At 43.8% G+C, this 19,166-nt stretch overlaps 1 protein-coding gene across 24 annotated transcripts in view; it reads left to right on the top strand.

Annotated features, from left to right (window-relative positions):
- Nucleotides 1-18,037, top strand: part of GPR19 (G protein-coupled receptor 19) — a 35,023-nt gene extending 16,986 nt beyond the window's left edge. For 20 of the 24 annotated variants that reach the window (XM_055570566.1, XM_055570575.1, XM_055570430.1 and 17 more), the window contains one exon: nt 16,520-18,037. In XM_055570566.1, the coding sequence (XP_055426541.1) occupies nt 16,536-17,777 (1,242 nt within the window). In that variant the 5' untranslated portion in view covers nt 16,520-16,535 and the 3' untranslated portion in view covers nt 17,778-18,037. Of the gene's footprint in view, nt 1-13,012; nt 13,226-13,514; nt 13,536-16,519 lie in introns of those variants that run through there. The other 4 variants (XM_055570600.1, XM_055570611.1, XM_055570622.1 and 1 more) reach the window with 4 other exon arrangements.
- The last annotated feature ends 1,129 nt before the right edge of the window (nt 18,038-19,166 follow it).

Raw genomic sequence — 19,166 nt, 5'->3', positions numbered from 1 at the left:
TCTACATGTCAAGAAAGAAATACACCTTTGAATTTGGATACAGGCTATGAAACCCGCCTGGGATGTCAGTGGCTTTAAAGAGCATAGGAGGGAATTAGTTACTTCCAGAAAAATGCTCATTAGTGGACTTTTGTCACAGGTTTATCTTATCCCACCATTTCCCAGTGTGGAGAATGTGTTTCTCTCATTACTTTTTCCATGGTTCTGTGCACCTTTAGCCTTCAGGAATTGGGATTTCAAGCGTACACTTATGGTATAGCAGGGCAATGCTTATCAACCAAAGTGTCAAAATACGTCCTAAGCAAAGGGTGTCTGTTGCAAATAATTTCTAGCTCAATAAAATACCAAAGTTTGCTGGTTATTCATTTTTTAAAAAAAACTTATTATAATAAATTTAAGGACGTCAACATAATTATTTTTTTTTCCTACATGACTCCATGACTTCTTGGCTTGAAGATTGTGGTCTGAGTGCCAAGTGTTGCACATAATTCTGGATGTGTCTGTAGGAGTATATCACATGTATGGACTCAATGTCACACCTGCCTCCGAAGAGGAAGTTGAAATTTGCTGGTATTGGTGATTTCGGTCAGTCATTGCTTATATGCAGAGAGGATTAAAATAAGCACTGAGAAGTGATAGCAGTAGCATTTTAACTGCTAAAATGTCTAAAAATATATGGCACTAAGATATGTGATTAACCATGTGAAACACATGCAAATACGTGTTCAACCATATTTTTAATCACATCTGACCACATACATAGTTGCATAATTTGTCCATGAAAAATACATGTGCTGCGCATTCAAATCTAGCTTCTCCATGAGCTTGAGGGTAGCTTTCTTGGAAAATCATGATTGAGGACAGTGGTGCAGATCAAAATTTACCCAGAGTGTTGATGTGAACTTGATGTGAGACAGCATGTAAATGCTTCTGAAAGAGAGAAGTTTTTGGTAACTCACTATTCAGTGCTTATACTCAGTTCTTAATGAATCCTTCACCTTCTTTTCAAAAGGCTGTAGATCGCATCCACTGTTCAGCTCTTTGCTTTGAGTGTAATGAATCTGGTCTTTGCCTCCCCACATCTCTCCTATTTCAGTCTCATGACTAAAGATGTTGGTACTGAAATCAGAGATTGGAAATGAAATTGAACATTTGTCTCCCAAACTTGAATTCAACGAGCACACAGCAGCTGTTCAAAAAATGTTTGTTGTAATAAACTGAGTTTACTGAGGCGCAAATTCCTTGGCCAAATTATTTTCATCAAAACTTGAAAGATCCCATTCTAGGAAGAGAGGTGGAAAAATTGGTAGAGGACATTCAGGGTTTCTAGCAAATATTTCTCCTCCCCAAGAAGTCTCGTGTTACCCAGGATGGGAAGCAAACACAGGTGGCAGGTTTTCTTAGACCAGACCACTTCTGGTGAGGAATCTTCTCTAGGAGATTGTTGGCACATCCAGGGTAACTACTGAGGAGGGCTAGGCTGACCCCTCAGTACAATTCATCTCTCCTTTGGAGACCGAGACTAGTGACCTTGGACTGGACCCCAGCATCCCTTAACAGATTCCCTTTCCTCCCATCAGAGTGCATTTTCAGGAGGCGCTCTCCACCAGCTGCGAGTGGTGGCTTTTAAGTTAAATGAATGCGTGTTGCTCGTTATGATGTCTGCCTGTCAGTTTTGGTTCATACAGCGAACATGACCTCAGAAATCATCTGGACCAACTCATTTTTGTGGCAGACATGGAAACAGAGATTCAGGGAGATTAATTTACTTGAGGTCCTTACACTGATATAAAAATAAGACCTGGGTCTCTTAATTTGCTGTTCAGTGCTTATAATCAGAATTATAGCTTGGGTGTCTCGGCCTACAGTCTAACATTAAAGGTGAAGTAGAAAGTACTACGTTCTTTAAGATTTGGGGGGTTTCTGATATCCTAGATACTGGTAGGGTCGTGGAAGGTGATAGAATGGCTGGTATGAGTTTCGTTGTTCACACTCGGTTTTATAGCAAATCTGTATTGCATGTTTCTGTTGCTGCTGTCACAAACGAATACAAACTTGGCCAACACAATTGCAGCCGTTGATTATGTAACAGTTCTGCAGATCAGAAGTCTGGTGGGCTTGGCCGGTTTCTCCGCTTAGAGTCTCACAAGGCTTCAAGGTGTTGACAGGACAGCACTCTTTGTAGAGGCCCCAGGGCTGATTCCCCTTCTAAGCTCCTATCTGTGGTTGGTAGATCCCGTGCCTCGTCCTTGTAGGACTAAGGGCACATTTCCTTGATGGCTGTCAGTTGGGGGCCACCCGTAGCTCCCCAAGGCTTCCCCCTGGTTCTTGCATGTGGGTCCCTCCACCTCAGAGCCAGAGATGTAAGTATGGCCTGAACTGGTGTGTGTGCTTGAAGGTTGGTGAAGCTGCTGGATCAGTATAGCCCCCTGCCCCACCCCTGACCTGGAGCAGTGGCCTCTCTTCCAGCTGGGGAACTCCATTCCTTGAACCCACCTCCCTACCTGCAAACCTCCATCACCACCTGTCCCTTACCTGGAGCACAGTGAGGAAGTGAGGCAAGGGTCCCAGGCCTGCCTTTTCTTTTTAATTGCTTTATTTACATGCCATAAAATTCACTTGTTTTAAGGGTACAATTCAGTGATTTTTGTTAACATTTACAGAATTGTACAACCATCACATAATCCAATTTCACAACCTTTTCATCATCCTCAAAAGATCCCTTGTGCCCATCCAGGACTCCCCTTTGCAGGACTCCAGGGGGCACAGCCACACTCCTGTTTCAGAGGTCCTAGTTTCTCCCTCCTCCCCTGTACAGAACTGCAGAAATCCCACCCCCTCCCCTGCCGACCAGAGAACCCAGCATCCAGAAAACAAAAGCCAAGGAAACAGGCTTGTCTCAGGCCTGGTAAGAAACTCTCCTCTAAGACTAGAGAGTGCTGAGCCCTGGGCTCATTCTCAGCAGAGGACAGGAAAAAAGTCCCAGCAAGGAGCACAGTGCACGCACATCAGTATCTCAATGACTTAACCTCTCTCTATACCAGGCAGTGGGGTCTTCCGGTTGCACTTACCAGTGGGCAGCCACTGACCCCGTGGAGCAGTGACCTTCAGAGGGGTGTCAGACCTCTCTCCTCCCTGATTCCTTACCTCTCTTTGCTTATAGAGCACCTGATGGGCACATAATGGGGAGTAGGGAGGGAGAACGGGGAGCCCCTCTGTGGTACCAGAGTGAAAGGAGGTACCCAGAAGTACTCTGCCCCTCCAGGCCCCGCTTACTCCTTTCTGTCTTCCCTGCCCCCATGTGATGGAGCAAAGAATTCTGAGTCACCTTAAGAACAACAGCCTGTCACAAGAGCAGTCCTAAGGCCAGGCCCCAAGGAGCCTGAAACATTGTTCAGATCTGAAAGGAAGCTGGGGATCCAGTGGTGACTGGATTTCCTTGGCCTGTGTTCTGTCTGCAGCAGCAGTCCTGGCGAGTCTACTGCAGAGGACCCTGGCCTCTGTCCCTGCTTCTCCTGCCTCCATGACTTCCCCAGTCTCGAAGCCCAAGAAAGGGGCCTCCTGCCAAGCTCTTAAAATAGCTCTTTTCTTTCATACAACTTTTAACAACTTACTGTCTTTTTGGGGGGTTGTGCTAGGTTTTCGTTGCTGTCTTTCTCTAGTCTTGGAGAGTGGGGGCTACTCTCTGGTTGGGGTGCGCGGGCTTCTCATTGCAATGGTTTCCCTTGTTGGGGAGCACGGGCTTTAGGGAGTGTGGGCTTCAATAGATTTAGCGCGTGGGCTCAGTAGTTACGGTGCACGAGCTTAGCTACCTTGCGGCATATGGGATCTTCCTGTGCACACGTGGTAAGTCGCTGCAGTCGTGTCCGACTCTTGGCAATCCTATGGACTATAAATCTGCCAGGCTCCTCTGTCCATGGGATTCTTCAGGCAAGGATACTGGAGTGTGTTGCTGTGCCCTCCTCCAGGGGATCTCCCCGACCCAGGGATCGAACCTGAGTCTCTTATGTCTCCTGCATTCGCAGATGGATTCTTAACCACTAGACCACCAGGGAAGCCCACAACTTACTGTCTTTATTTGTGCTTATTTCTTACTCTTCTCTCCACCCCTCCACAACTAGACTATGACCTTCATGAGGGTAGGGACGCAGTTTTGTTTGCCATTGTATATCCAGTTCTTAGCACAGTACATTCTGGCGCATTGTATGATCTTACAATATGCTTATGGAATGATGAATGAATTAATAAAAATGGGCAAAGAATCTGAAGGACATTTCTCCAAACTTATATGTCCAGGTGCCACCTGGATAGCTCTGCTTGAATATCCAATAGGAATTTAATTCAGCCAAAATAGAATTGCTGATTTCCAGTTCCCCAAACTTTTTCTTTCTGCGTCTCACATCCTAAACTTAAGAATCATCTCCATCCCCTACCCCGTCACACATCAGCAAATCTTGGTGGCTCTTTCTCCAATAGGTTTTCAATATCCATCTACTTTTTTCCACTTACACTGCTACTGCCCTGGTCATCATGTACCTAGGTAATTGTAAGAGCCTCTTAACAGTTCTCTCCTCTTCTACTCTCAGCTACCCACACAGCAGCTAAAGTTGTATTTTTAAAACACAAATCTGGTAATACTCATATTCGTCCATTGCTTAAAGCTTGCAGTGGATTTCACTGCAATAAGAATAACACCTGTGCCCTACAGTGCTATATGTGACCTAATCCCTGCCCATTTTCTTTCTTGAGCTATGTGAGGCACATAGCTCAGTTGGTAAATCATCTGCCTGCAATGTAGGAGACCTGAGTTTGATTCCTGGGTGGGGAAGATCCCCTGGAGAAGGAAATGGCAACCCACTACAGTATTCTTGTCTGGAGAATCCCACGGACAGAGGAGCCTGACAGGCTACAGTCCATGGGATTGCAAGAGTTGGACACGACTTAGAGACTAAACCACCACCACCACCACCATTTTCTTCCACATTCAGATACTCCAGCTTCATAACAAGCTTGTTCCTGCCCCAGGACCTTTGGACTCATTCTTCCTTTTGCCTAGAATGCATTCTGATTTCCACATGGCTGGCTTCCTGTAAATGGGATTTTAGCTCTAGTATCATTTCAGAGAATCCTTCTCTGATGACTATCTGAAATAAGATCCTGCATTTAGAGGCAAATAACTGAAAACTAGAGTCCCTTGGACTGCAAGGAGATCCAACCAGTCCATCCTAAAGGAGATCAGTCCTGGGTGTTCATTGGAAGGACTGATTTTGAAGCTGAAACTCCAATATTTTGGCCACCTGACGCGAAGAGCTGACTCATTTGAAAAGACTGATGCCAGGAAAGATTGAAGGCAGGAGGAGAAGGGGACGACAGAGGATGAGATGGTTAGATGGCATCACCGACTCAATGGACATGAGTTTGGGTAAACTCTAGGAGTTGGTGATGGACAGGGAGGCCTGGCGTGCTGCGATTCATGGGGTTGCAAAGAGTCGGACACGACCGAGCTACTGAACTGAACTGAACAGAAAACTCAAAAGGGTTTAAGAAATCAAGGACTACTTAATAAGTAGTCTGGAGGCAGGTGTTCTGGCAGCTCTGTAATGTCAGAGCACTGCGTGGTATCTTTGAGAGTCTTAGGACGTCCCTTAACCTCATAAGATACCACCAATTGCACTGGTATCATTATGTGACAGTTTACAAAGGCAGAAAGTGAGGGATAGCCAGGCTCATAAGAAAGAACACTCCCGACATGCCCTTTTCCTTTTAAGAAAGATTTTTTTCGCGAGCCTCCCAGCACCCTACAAGGAGGCTTTCTCTTGTCTCAGTGGCCAGAGGAGATGATGTTGATATGACCACCCCTAGCTGCAAGGGTTGGTGGAAGGTGATTATCTTTCCTTGTCAGCCTCTGGAGACAGGAAGGCAGGGGAGGTGTTGGGAATGGCCACTGGGTGACCAGCCAACCACCCACTTGCCATCCCTTTCCTGCCCATTCTGAACCTTCATTTTGCTTTGTTTTTTCCCATGGCACTAACCATTTATTAATTGTGTACTTTTTCTTATTTAGCTATGTAATATTATTTCTCCCACTAGAGGAGAGCTCTAGTTTACCTCTGTATCTCCAGCAATTAGCCCAATCCTGGCTTCTCCTAGATGATAAAAAATATCAGATAACATGTGATTGAGGACTGCTGTGTATATATACTGTCATAACAAAGTGGTCATTTCTTAGGGTGAAGTTTATTGCTGTTTGTTTCTTTTGCATTTTATCTGACCACAGACTTTGTGAGAACAGTAGAGAGACAGGAAGTGTTATTCAGGCTTCCACATAGATCTGTACTAAGTGGCAGCTGGGGTGGGAAATACTGGATCGTGTCCTTTATACATTCCCCCAAAGAGGAGCCGGTATGACCTAACATTTCCTTCTGCAGCTAGGTCTACAGAGAGTCTGGGGAGGATTGCCCCTGTGATCAACGTAAACCTCCATGTGGGTGAAGCCTGGGCTCCTTTCTGTTGGACTTCTGTGGGTCATATATCTCTCCAGTGCCAGCCATACCCACACAAAACTGTCAAGTCGATGGCATTTATCTTCTTCAGCTTCAACCTTTCAGCCTCCACCCATCCCTTCCCACAATGTGACACCCCACCTTCATTCTCTCCAGATCCTGACTGTTGCTTGTGGTGTTGGCTTTCTGGCATCTCTTCTGTTCTCATTTTCACTAAGATCATAGCTCTCCAGGATAGAAAGGCTCTCAGATATCACCACTGTTCTACTGATAATATGTTTTAAAATTTACTCTTTAAGAAGCATTTACATTTTAAGTGGACCTTTGGTGCTCACTTAGCAGCATGTATACTAAAATGGGACTTTGACCCTAAAGAATGTTGCTCTAATGGTGAGAGAAGCAGAGGGGATAGAAGCCCTCCTGATTTCTGGAAATCACACCAAGAATGCTGACTCTGTTTATTTCTAATATTTTCAAATTTATGTGAAAAAAAAAAAAAAAGGTAAAGGTAATGAAAGAAGAATCGTGGTGGTGGTGGTTTAGTTGCTAAGCCGTATCTGACTCTTGTAACCCCATGAACTGTAGCCCACCAGGCTCCTCTGTCCATGGGATTTTCCAGGCAAGAATACTGGAGTGGGTTGCCACTTCCTTCTCCAAAAGAAGAATATAGTTCCTTAACTCTAGATATCTAGAATTTCTCACCAGCAATGTCATTATTTTGGGATATTTTGTGATGTTGTGTGTGTGCTTAGTCGCTCAGTTGTGTCCGACTCTTTGCAACCCCATGGACTGTAGCCCACCAGGCTCCTCTGTCCCGGGGATTCTCCAAGCAAGAATACTGGAGTGGGTTGCCATGCCCTTCTCCAGGGGATCTTGCCAACCCAGGAATCAAACCCAGGTCTCCTGCATTTGTGATGTTAGAAGAGGCTTTTTTGAAAACCCTTTCCTGTTCAAAAAAAATCATGTTCTCCTTGAAAGCAGAACAAATATTCAAACAAAGAGAAAATGTGCCACATCTGATCTCAGGAAACTGCTTGATCTCAGTTGGGAAACAGATTGAAAAGCGCAGACCTGAAAATATTATGGAGAAATACTTATATATATTATATAACCAGAAGAAAGAGAGAAGGGCATTAGGGAAAATTTCAAGCTTATAAATCACAATGCCAGGAGTCTCAGATGGTGGAGAAGAAACTTAATTTTCACTGGAATTATGAGGTTCTTTTGCAATTATTCAGAATTATCTAAAGGAAATAATTTAAGCAGGATAGTGTCTGTATGCTTTTGAGAAAGACACAGTCTAGTTAGATTATCAATACATATTTTGGTTCAGGGTATAGGAAAAAGTTTCATCTGGCAAAAAGAAAGTGAAGTCACTCAGTCGTGTCCAACTCTTTGTGACCCTGTGGACTGTAGCCTACCAGGCTCCTCTGTCCATGGGATTCTCCAGGCAAGAATACTGGAGTGGGTTGTACATTTCCTTCTCCAGGGGATCTTCCCGATCCAGGGATCAAAGCCAGGTCTCCCACATTGCAGGCAGATGCTTTACCCTCTGAGCCACCAGGGAAGCCCTTATCTGGCAAATATGTCACACACACACACACACACACACACATACACACACAAATCCCCAACGTAAAGGAACTTGGAGAAAGATTATGTTTGTTTATTTGGATCTCAGTGACTTTCCCCTTAAAAGCAGTGTTGTCAGTGATGAGGTATTCAGGCCCTTGACAAAAGCCATTCATCCTTAACAATCCTAAATTATGTGACCAATGTTAGTAATATGACTCTAGGGTGTGATGTGTGCTGTGGTTACTAAAATTTGCTTGTCATATGGCTTAGAAGACTTTTATGGGCTAACAGTAGTGCTAATATTTTCAGCACTTGCTATGTGTCAGACACCAAGCTAGGTGTGTTTTAGAACTATCGTAGGATAACACTTACTGAGGGTGTCGTACCACACAGATTGACTTGTAATAACTCATTTAACTCCTGAGCATATACTATCTCATTTAATCTTCATAATAATCAAATGAAATAGGGACTAATTATCCTCATTTTCTGGGCTTCTCAGGTGGCACAGTGGTAAAGAATCCACTCGCCAGTGCAGGAAATCCAAGAGATGCAGGTTCAGTCCCTCGGTTGGGAAGATCCCCTGGAGTAGGAAATGGCAACCCACTCCAGTATTCTTGCCTGGAAAATTCCACTGACAGAGAAAACTGGTGGGCTACAGCCCATGGGATCACAAAAACACGACTGAACAGATTCTCATTTTACAGATGAGAACACTGGAATCAAGAGGGTTAGATAACTTGTTTTGGGTCACACAACTAGATAATGAGTGACAGAGATAGTACTCCTACTTCAGTCTGCTTCAAAGCCTGTACACATATCTGCTTTTCAGTAAGCCTATATTGTGAGCTGGAAAAAAGTGTCTCTCAGCAGAAGATTATGTTCTAGGTGTGTAGGTTTGTCAGATTTAGGTAAGAAAAATATAGGACGGGACATAGTTATGTTAAAAAATTATCTGTTATTTATCTGAAACTCATGCTTAACTGGGCTTCCTGTGTTTCATCTGGCAGCCCTGTCTGTGTGGCACATTATGAGAACATGTCTTGTCTCTTTCTGGTTTTCCTGTTCCCCCACCACAGTCATGCTGGTAGCTACCTGGGCCTTACATAGTTCTATAAAGTGCTTAGCTCAGTGTCCACACCAGAGCCATAGCTCAGAGCCAGGAAGCAAGATAGGAACTCAGGAAGCTTCCAAAGAACCTGTGTGACCTCCTTAGCCATTTGTAAATTCAGGGCTGCGTGTGAGTCCAGGACTTTTGGATAGGTTGGTCTGTGAACTGCCCTACTGGAAGTGGTGGGCTGGTAACTACTGGCTCTGCAGGGAAAGAGCCTATTTGTGGTGTTTGTCAGTCTCACGGTGCGACTGTTCCTACCTTGGCTGATTCATGATGCCAACATGATGTCATTGAACTTGGAATTGGGAAGGAATGTGCTCTGAGGAGCCCCATGCAAGCTAGTCCCAGCCCATCTCTGTTCCAATCTTATTTCATATGTAGGCAAATCAAGCCTACAAAACAGTGAAAGGTTTAAGGAAAATATCTACCACCATCATATTTCTTAAATTACAACAGTTAAAATTTAAAAGAGAATTTCCTACTTGGGGTGATACTGAATTGTTCAGACTTTTTCTACACTTCAGTTCAAACTGAAGTCTAGAGTTGTGCTTTCATTCTACATTTAAAAGGCAGCAGTCAATCATCTGATAATGAATTTTCAACACTCTCACATTCTTTATTCTGAAGAAAGGCTGTGTTTCCAGACCAGCATGTCTACTGCACTTTTGATGCTAAGCCTCCCTGCAGTATATAGTGGGAGTGATTTTTCCCCCCACATGTTCACTGTGTCACATATTTATGAGCTAGCATATTGAACAGATGTATCTGTGGGTTGCAAGAGTCTATGGGGGAATTTTATATTCGTGTTTGATTGAGAAGTCTGTGTACAGCCAGTTTGACCCTCCAAATTTAGATCAGCCCATTGTGGCTCCCCTGGGAGATGAGGTGCCAGTGGTGGTAAAAAGCATGGGCTTTGGAGCAAGGCAGTCTTGGGTGAGCACTTTCCAATTGTATGACCTTGGGGAAGAACTTCAGTTTTTTCATTTGAAAAATAGGGCTAATAATATTACCTCTTTCTCTGGAAGGTCTCTCCATATGAAATACCTGACAGATAAAAAGCACACACACATAAAAAGTACTAACTCTTGGTGGTATTGATGCTACTATAACTCCTGTCTTCATTGCAGTTAATCTCACTGCTCATTAGCCACAGGCTGTGTGGCTAATTCTACAGAAAATGTTTCCATTCATTTTTTTCCCAACCAAATCATATATAAATTTAACATAAAATTCTAATTTGCCATACTCTTCCTGTATTATGGGAATATCTCTGAATCTGTATAATTTCAGGAGGGAAAAATAAATCAGTTGTTAGGGTTTCCTGAGTCTGGAAGAAACCTACCCAGCAGTGATACACTTATCTGGGAATAGCCTCTGGCAAACTGTGAAGTTTATCGTCTGAGCCCCTCTGATTCTCTTCTGTGGTCCTCTCATTAGTATCTAATCATTCATATACCCATCAAAATACAGTTTTCCAAAGGTTAAAGTCATGGTTCTCATTCATCATCATTCTCATTCAATCATAGAAATGAACATAATGTCAAAAATTCATTAACTTATTACTGAAGGAACAGATGAGATAATAAGGTTGCTTCCAAGAACATTTGAATAAATGGATATTGATAGGGATTGGGGGGGTGTTTCTATTTTTTTGTTTCTTTAAATAACGTGAGCATAAGATTGCTAGGAGGCACAAAACTGGTTATTGTCCTACAGGGCAATAAATCTATAACCTTTGGGGTTATTTTTTCTACTAAACAAATTTGCATGTTTACATGTAATGTCTGGGTGCTAGTCATATTGTAAATAGCAAAATCAAGAACAGATACATTCTTCCAGAGAATTAAATAATCCTTGGGGAAGCCCATGTAACAGTGTCCTAGCATGATATTAAAAAATTATGCTATGCTCTCTGTGCCTTATTTTCAAATGATGGATAATTTTTCTTAACATATCTACCCATTTATTTATTCAGTAAACTTTTATTAATATCTATGTGCTGCAGGGATATAGAAGTAAAGACACAGTCCCTGTCCTTAAGGAATTCATAACCCAATAGGGGGAGACAGCACTCAAAATAAAAATTACAATATGAAGTGACAGACATATCATTTTATATATAGATGCAAGGCCCCATCATTACAGAGGTCGCTCACTCCCTAGCTCTATATCATGTCAGCTCATGTCCACCATTTTCCCCACCTGTATATTAAAACACATCTCTTAGAGCCCAACAGATGGATAATTCCTCTCTTAGATAATACATAGATAAAAGTACAGCCACTATGGAGAACAGTGTGGAGATTCCTTAAAAAACTGGAAATAGAACTGCCATACGACCCAGCAATCCCACTGCTGGGCATACACACTGAGGAAACCAGAATTGAAAGAGACACATGTACCTCAGTGTTCATCGCAGCACTGTTCATAATAGCCAGGACATGGAAGCAACCTAGATGCCCATCAGCAGACGGATAAGAAAGCTGTGGTACACATACACAATGGAGTATTACTCGGCCATTAAAAAGAATACATTTGAATCAGTTCTAATGAGGTGGATGAAACTGGAGCCTATTATATAATCAGAGTGAAGTAAGCCAGAAAGAGAAATACCAATACAGTATACTAACACATATATATGGAATTTAGAAAGATGGTAACAATAACCCTGTATGCGAGACAGCAAAAGAGACACTGATGTATAGAACAGTCTTTTGGACTCTGTGGGAGAGGGAGAGGGTGGGATGATTTGGGAGAATGGCATTGAAACATGTATAATATCATATAAGAAACGAATCGCCAGTCCAGGTTTGTCGCAGGATACAGGATGCTTGGGGCTGGTGCACTGGGATGACCCAGAGGGATGGTATGGGGAGGGAGGTGGGAGGAGGGTTCAGGATTGAGAACACGTGTACACCCGTGGCGGATTCATGTTGATGTATGGCAAAACCAATACAATATTGTAAAGTAATTAGCCTCTAATTAAATAAATTTAAATTAAAAAAATACATAGAGAAAGGTTTATATGAATAGGGACCCTCAGTCTCAGCTCAATCCGCTGTGTCATGTGGTAGTCTCAGGGCTGGTTGGGAAGAGACAGGATGAGCTGGAAAGAGGTGAAGACGGCTTTCCTGTTGTTGCTAAAATTACTGAATATGGATGACCCAGACACAACTACTAATTACGTAGCCTCTGTATTTCAGAAATACTCCCTTAAAGATATATTTATTTCCAAATTAATGGAGCAGGGGAGAGCTTTCTTAACATTTACTTTAGAATTCTAGAATTCAGTTAGTTATAATATGGCAGACCATGTTTTCTGCGAGTGGGTACAGGAGGCTGTCTGAGGTCGCCTAAACTGCCTTTACTCGCCCTTAAACGAGAGTTGACCTGGGTGACTTCAGTTTCACCTGCCCTGCTCTTGTCAGGAGCTGTGTTTCCCCCTGTCACCATGGTCACCAGCGTTCCAGCTCTCTGAGAACACACAGTGATTTTGTATCTCTGCTTTTAATTCTCCTAGCAGAGCCACCTAGAGTAGGAGGCCTGTATTTCAGCTCTCTCTTTCTGAAGTCAATTCATTCAATAGCTAATAAGCGGTTATTAATGTAAAGAACTTCAGAGGAAGCTGTGGAGCATAGACAAAGAATAACGCCCTTTTCCCAGGACCCCATAGTTAATGGGAGAAGACAGAAATGTGGAAGCAATTCTAAAGCAGTGATTGTTAATCCGGGCTGCACATGGGGATCACCTGGGGAACTCTTGAAACCTCCTGATGCCCAGGCTGCATCCCAGAGCAATTAAATCTGAATCCCTAGGGAAGGACCCCAGCATCAGCATTTTGTAAAGCTCCCTGGGAACATCCAGCATGGCTCTAAAGCAAAACAAACCGGGAAAAGGAGTAACAAAATGCTCTGTGAAAGAGGGAACCACAGCCATTCTGCATATGTTAATGTTCTCATCCACCGGGTGACTGCATTTCAGCCCATGAATGGGGAAAATATGACTTCTCATTGTAACCACAGGAAAAATGTAGGTCAGTTTGATTGTAGGGCATTTAGAGACTGTATGGTCTGCGCAGTATGGTCTGCAGAAAACTATACCTCTAAGAGTCTCTTGGACTAGAAGGAGATCTAACCAATCCATCCTAAAGGAGATCAGTCCTGAGTGTTCATTGGAAGGACTGATGTTGAAGCTGAAACTCCAATACTTTGGCCACCTGATGCTAAGAGCTGACTCATTGGAAAAGACTCTGATGCTGGGAAAGATTGAAGGCAGGAGGAGAAGGGGACAACAGAGGATGAGATGGTTGGATGGCATCACTGACTCAATGGACATAAGTTTGGGTAAGCTCCGGGAGTTGGTGATGGACAGGGAGGCCTGGCGTGCTGCAGTCCATGGGGTCTCAAAGAGTCGGACATGACTGAGCAACTGAACTGAACTGAAGGGGAAAAGGGCCCCCAAAAGGTCAGCCCTAGAAGGATGACCCCCAAGTTATTCCACATGCTCGCTCTCTCCCTTGGAATGTTTGGGACTTTTTTTTCTTTCTTAAACCCCTGTCTTCCTGAAGAAGGGACCTCTCCTCCAGGTCCCTGGCTTACACCTTGGTCTCCTTTGTGAAGCCTTTCCTTTTCTTCCCTTTTCCAAGCAAAATTGGGTCCCTGTTTTTCTCTGCCACTTAGCTCCTTATCTGTCAATTATAATTATTTTAGAATTTCATTATAATATGGCAGACAGCTTATTTATACATTTACCCTTTTACTGGCCTTACTTTTCATTGGTTTTCCTAGCACCTAGCATAGTTTCTTGGTGTACTGAATGAGTAAACAGAGGTGCAGCACTTTTAGGTCCAATCAGAAAAGTCATGCCATCAATCAGGTGAGACCTAGACTCAACAACTCCTCAGGCTGTCTTGTCCCATTTCTTTTTCTTATTTGGCCACACCCCACAGCTTGTGGGATCTTAGTTCCCTGGAGAGGGATCAAACATGCTTCCCCTGCAGTGGAAGTGTGGAGTCTTAACCACTGGATCACGAGGGAAGCCCCTCCCTTGTCCCCTTTCCCGGAGGGTATGTGTGTGTGTGGGTGGGGGGGGGTGTGTGTGTGGGTGGGGGTGTGTGTGTGTGTGGGTGGAGGTGTGTGTGTGTATGGCGGGGGTTGGACACACCTGTTGTAAAGCTGCAGGAGGAAGGGACAGAAGAAGGCCCCCGCAGCGCATCGGTGGTGGTGGTGGTGGTGGTGATTTTGAGTTTCATCTGCAGAGTTTTGCTATGAGAGGAAGAAAGAAGCAGAAGGAAGTTCAGAGGCTTCAAAGTGTGTGTGGAACTACAGAAAAGTGCCCGTGCCACCAGCTCCTGTTTTATTTAGGCCACAGGCATTCCCCCACAAATTTAGAACAGCCCTTTCTCTCTGGGAATGTTGCTTGTCCCTTGTATTTTTAAGCTTTCAGTTCAGTTCAGTCACTCAGTCGTGTCTGACTCTTTGCGACCCCATGGACTGCAGCACGCCAGGCCTCCCTGTCCATCACCAACTCCCGGAGTTCACTCAAACTCATGTACGTTGAGTCAGTGATGCCATCCAACCATCTCATCCTCTGTCGTCCCCTCCTCCTCCTGCTGTCAATCTTTCCCAGCATCAGGGTCTTTTCCAAAGAGTCAGTTCTTCGTATCAGGTGGCCAAAGTATTGGAGCTTCAGCTTCAGTATCAGTCCTTTTAAACTTTAAATCTTTAAAAAAAAATTTAGTTTTTTTTTTCTTTTTTCAGTGTTGTAGGTTTTACGCACATAAAGGTGAAAAGATGATTTTGATTTTGTAAGGATGACACATGCATTACAGATTTTCAAGGACAGTGCTAATTTTAGATCTTACGTCCCGTTTTCAGACTGTGTCCTAATTTTTTATATGGAAAGTATGGTTGCTAGTCTTACGACTTACTGTCAACCAGCCAGGCATGCTTAAAGGTCTTTTAGTTATTAAAATGGCTAGTTAACTTATGTTTCTCTTTAAGAAATTAAGTAGGGCTGCTTCATGGACAAAAAAAGCCTTGAAGGGAACATGGACCTGGCCATTTGTACATCACCCTGAGCTTCAGACTTTTGTTGAATGGGGTTTCTTGGTGAGGACAATATATATTAACATCCTCTCCCTACCACAAATCACTGCAAATATCCTTCAAGGAAAAATGGGTCATTAGGAACTGTCCTTTGACCCCACAGAAACATTTCTTTGTGAGGTGTAGTGACAGCCGCCCCCGGGGAAGGGCAAGAGGCAGAGCCTGTTGCTGGGGCGCCCTGCCCTGTGCCCCAGCCCTGGTTGTTATGGATTCAGTGGCTGTGCTTTCTCTTTCTGCTTACTAGATTCAGACCAAATTAAACCTTCAAGATGGCTGCAGCCACAGTCACCTCAATTTTAATTGCATGGCTCACAATGATACAGTGTTTTTCCCTGTTAAAAAGTGTAACTTTTTTCCCCTAACTGAATAGTAGTAAGAAAAAGTTAAAGGCTGGGTAAAGCTAGAGTAGATTACTTATAATTATCTGAATGCCATGAGGTTTCTAGCAGCCTGGTTTTACATCCTTTAGGAGACATCTTGCACATTCTCAGTGGGTGTCATTTTATGAAACAGTAGCAACAGCAGCATCAAATAATGTCATCAATAGGTGGCACATCGTTTGGGGAAAAATAGGCTGTGTTTTTGTGTCATTAAATGAGCTACTTCTGGCTCACGTGAAAGTGTTACGTTTGCTCCATGTACTCCCACTATGCCTCTGTAATGGGAATTCTGCAGTAAGTGAGGACAAGGTCCTTCCCAGTAGCCAGCCAGTCTGCATTCACATTCCTGTTAGCTATTTCCATAGCTGACGTCTGTGTTTCCATCTGCCCAAGTTTTCCTCCCTTGCAGCCTCACTACTTTAGTGTTAGGACATTCAGGAACTTCTCATATGCTTCCCAGAATTCCAGCAGTTCATTTGGGGGTAAACCCTGAAAGTGAGCCAGATCTGAGATCCCTACCGCTCTGTGATCCCCAGCGCGTGAAGGGAACAAGGGTCAGTGAGGACTGGGGCTTGCTGTGCGTTCCACCACATTTGACGAAGGTCAGGAGAGAGGGGAGGCCAGGGAGACCCTGAGCTGGGCTCAGCTGAAACAGCCCTAAAATGAAAGAGAAGCAGAGCCAGAGCTTTTTCTGGGTAGTAGTCAAGTTTTCCTACCAACGCACAAGTCCTCCTTGACAAATGACAACTGACCTAAGCATCCTAAATCATTGTTAGCCTTAGGAATCAATCCTTGTAACACCGTTTTAACAGGAGGCCTCATTCTTCTTTCCTTATCCAGAACTAAGAGGGGAAAAATGAATATGGTTTTTGCTCACAGAATGGATAACAGCAAGCCGCCTTTGGTTGCTCCTACACTGCCGGTGCCTGTTCACAACCACAGCTGCGCAGAGACCACCACCCCTCTGCCGAGCCGAGACCTGACAGAGCACAGCTGGAGGAGCAACAGAACAGATCCACAGTACGGACCGAGCCCTGGAGAAGTGGCCACCGCCAGCATCTTCTTTGGGGCCCTGTGGTTGTTTTCTATCTTTGGCAATTCCCTGGTGTGTCTGGTCATCCACCGCAGCAGGAGGACTCAGTCCACCACCAATTACTTTGTGGTGTCCCTGGCATGCGCTGACCTTCTGGTCAGCGTGGCCAGCACGCCTTTTGTCCTGCTGCAGTTCTCCACCGGCCGCTGGACCCTGGGCAGCGCCATGTGCAGGGCGGTGCGTTACTTTCAGTATCTCACCCCAGGTGTCCAGATCTACGTGCTCCTGTCCATCTGCATAGACCGGTTCTACACCATCGTCTACCCACTGAGCTTCAAGGTGTCCAGAGAGAAAGCCAAGAAGATGATCGCAGCATCCTGGATCTTCGAGGCGACCTTTGTGACCCCTGTGTTGTTCTTCTATGGCTCCAGCTGGGACAACCACTGCAACTATTTCCTTCCCTCCTCCTGGGAAGGAACCGCCTACACTGTCATCCATTTCTTGGTGAGCTTTGTGATCCCGTGCATCCTCATAATCTTCTTTTACCAGAAGGTCATAAAATACATTTGGAGAATCGGCACTGATGGCCGGACAGTGAGGCGGACCATGAACATTGTCCCAAGGACAAAAGTGAAAACAATCAAGATGTTCCTTATTTTAAATCTGCTGTTTTTGCTCTCCTGGCTGCCTTTTCATGTCGCTCAGCTGTGGCACCCCCACGAACGAGACTATAAGAAAAGTTCCCTTGTGTTCACTGCTATCACGTGGATATCCTTTAGTTCCTCAGCCTCTAAACCTACTCTGTATTCCATTTATAATGCCAATTTTAGGAGAGGCATGAAAGAGACTTTCTGCATGTCCTCGATGAAGTGTTACCGAAGCAATGCCTATACTATCACAACCAGTTCAAGGATGGCCAAAAAAAACTATGTCGGCATCTCAGAAATCCCTTCATCGGCCAGAACTATAACCAAAGACTCGATCTATGATTCGTTTGACAGGGAAGCCAAGGGAAAAAAGCTTGCTTGGCCCATTAATTCAAATCCACCAAATACTTTTGTCTGATTTCTCAGAATTCTTTCAATTATTATTATGCAGCAGAGGTTAAAAATTTAACTATAAAAACAAGCTATTTATGTATTTTTTCAATCAATTTTCTGAGGGAAATGTTTTATTATGTAGAATGCATTCACTATTGATTTTAGTTTTTGTCTTTTTTAATTTAGTTGCTTTTTGTTTTAGAGGAAGCTTTTCACCTTGAGCTTATTTATGGTCAACGGTCCCTTTACTATATTAGTTACATGCATTAAAAAAAAAAAAAAGAATGCTTTCTGACTTTTTATTTACTATTAGGTCCAAAAAGCATAAACAGTCTTTGATTGATGATTTAACCTGATTTTATTCTGTTTCCTTTTTCTCCTCCCTACTGAATTTTTGTTAACCATAGGCTTCTGTTCCAAATCAAATCTCCTGTGTGACACATCTCAGAGACTTGTATTTCTTCTGCTGAGCAACATTTAGGAAGTGTTATTTTATATGTTTTTACATTACCTTCTGTCCAGATCTGTTAATGGAGAGCACTCCATATGTTAGAATATACTAGAACTTGCCCAGGTAGCCGTCTGTGATTGAATTTTAATGAAGATGCTTAGGGAAAGAAAGCTTATTGGTTGGCCTATTTCTGTCTCTCATTCTCATTCGCTCTTGAAACCAGCTGATGATGCCTTGAAGCGTTTGAAGTCGCCGTGCTGTTTTCCTCACACCCAGGCCCATCTCAGCTGTGTCCAGGATGCCTACCTCCCTTCTGAATCAAATGCAAGCAATGTGCAGGAAACCTGGCTGGGCAAGCCCAGAAACTGCCAACAGGGGTCATGCAGATGCCATTTCTCTGCGCTCTTCCATTCAGGCAGACACCTTCGGCTTCCTGGCGCGGCCCCCAAACTCTGGGACAGCAAGGGCAAGGAGCAGTTTTTTCTCTCTCCTGAACATGTAGACATGAGGCCGCTTCTCCAGCCAGTACTTCCTGTCCCTCATCTCTCTCTCAGGACACGTGATCATACCCTCGCCAAGCTCACACTCTTCTGTGGCCGAGGTAACTTGAGATTTTCTTCTTTGGTTGTCGGGTCTCCATTATTTCAAATCCAGGACGAGCACATTTTAAAAATGTTTTGTTTAAACAATAACAGGTTTACAAACAAGATTGGTGTGCATTTTCACACCCTAGTTAACAAGAATTGCAAATAATAATATCAAATAATATCAGTAGTTCAGCAACTTTACCTGCATTGTCTCATGTTATCCTCTTAAAAAAGTCTGTGATGTTCTTATGATCATCTCTGTTTTCTAGATGAGGAAATCGGACCTCAGCATTATGGGACTTGCTTAAGTCAGAGTGTGACTGAACTGGTTTTCACACTCAATCCCCTAGCTGCAGGTCTGTGGCTCTTTCCTTGA

Source organism: Bubalus kerabau, chromosome 1 (assembly GCF_029407905.1).
Source record: "Bubalus kerabau isolate K-KA32 ecotype Philippines breed swamp buffalo chromosome 1, PCC_UOA_SB_1v2, whole genome shotgun sequence".
In the NCBI taxonomy this organism is placed as follows: domain Eukaryota; kingdom Metazoa; phylum Chordata; class Mammalia; order Artiodactyla; family Bovidae; genus Bubalus; species Bubalus kerabau.
Note: the sequence above shows the minus strand (reverse complement) of the source record. Positions and strands in the feature narration are given on the sequence as shown.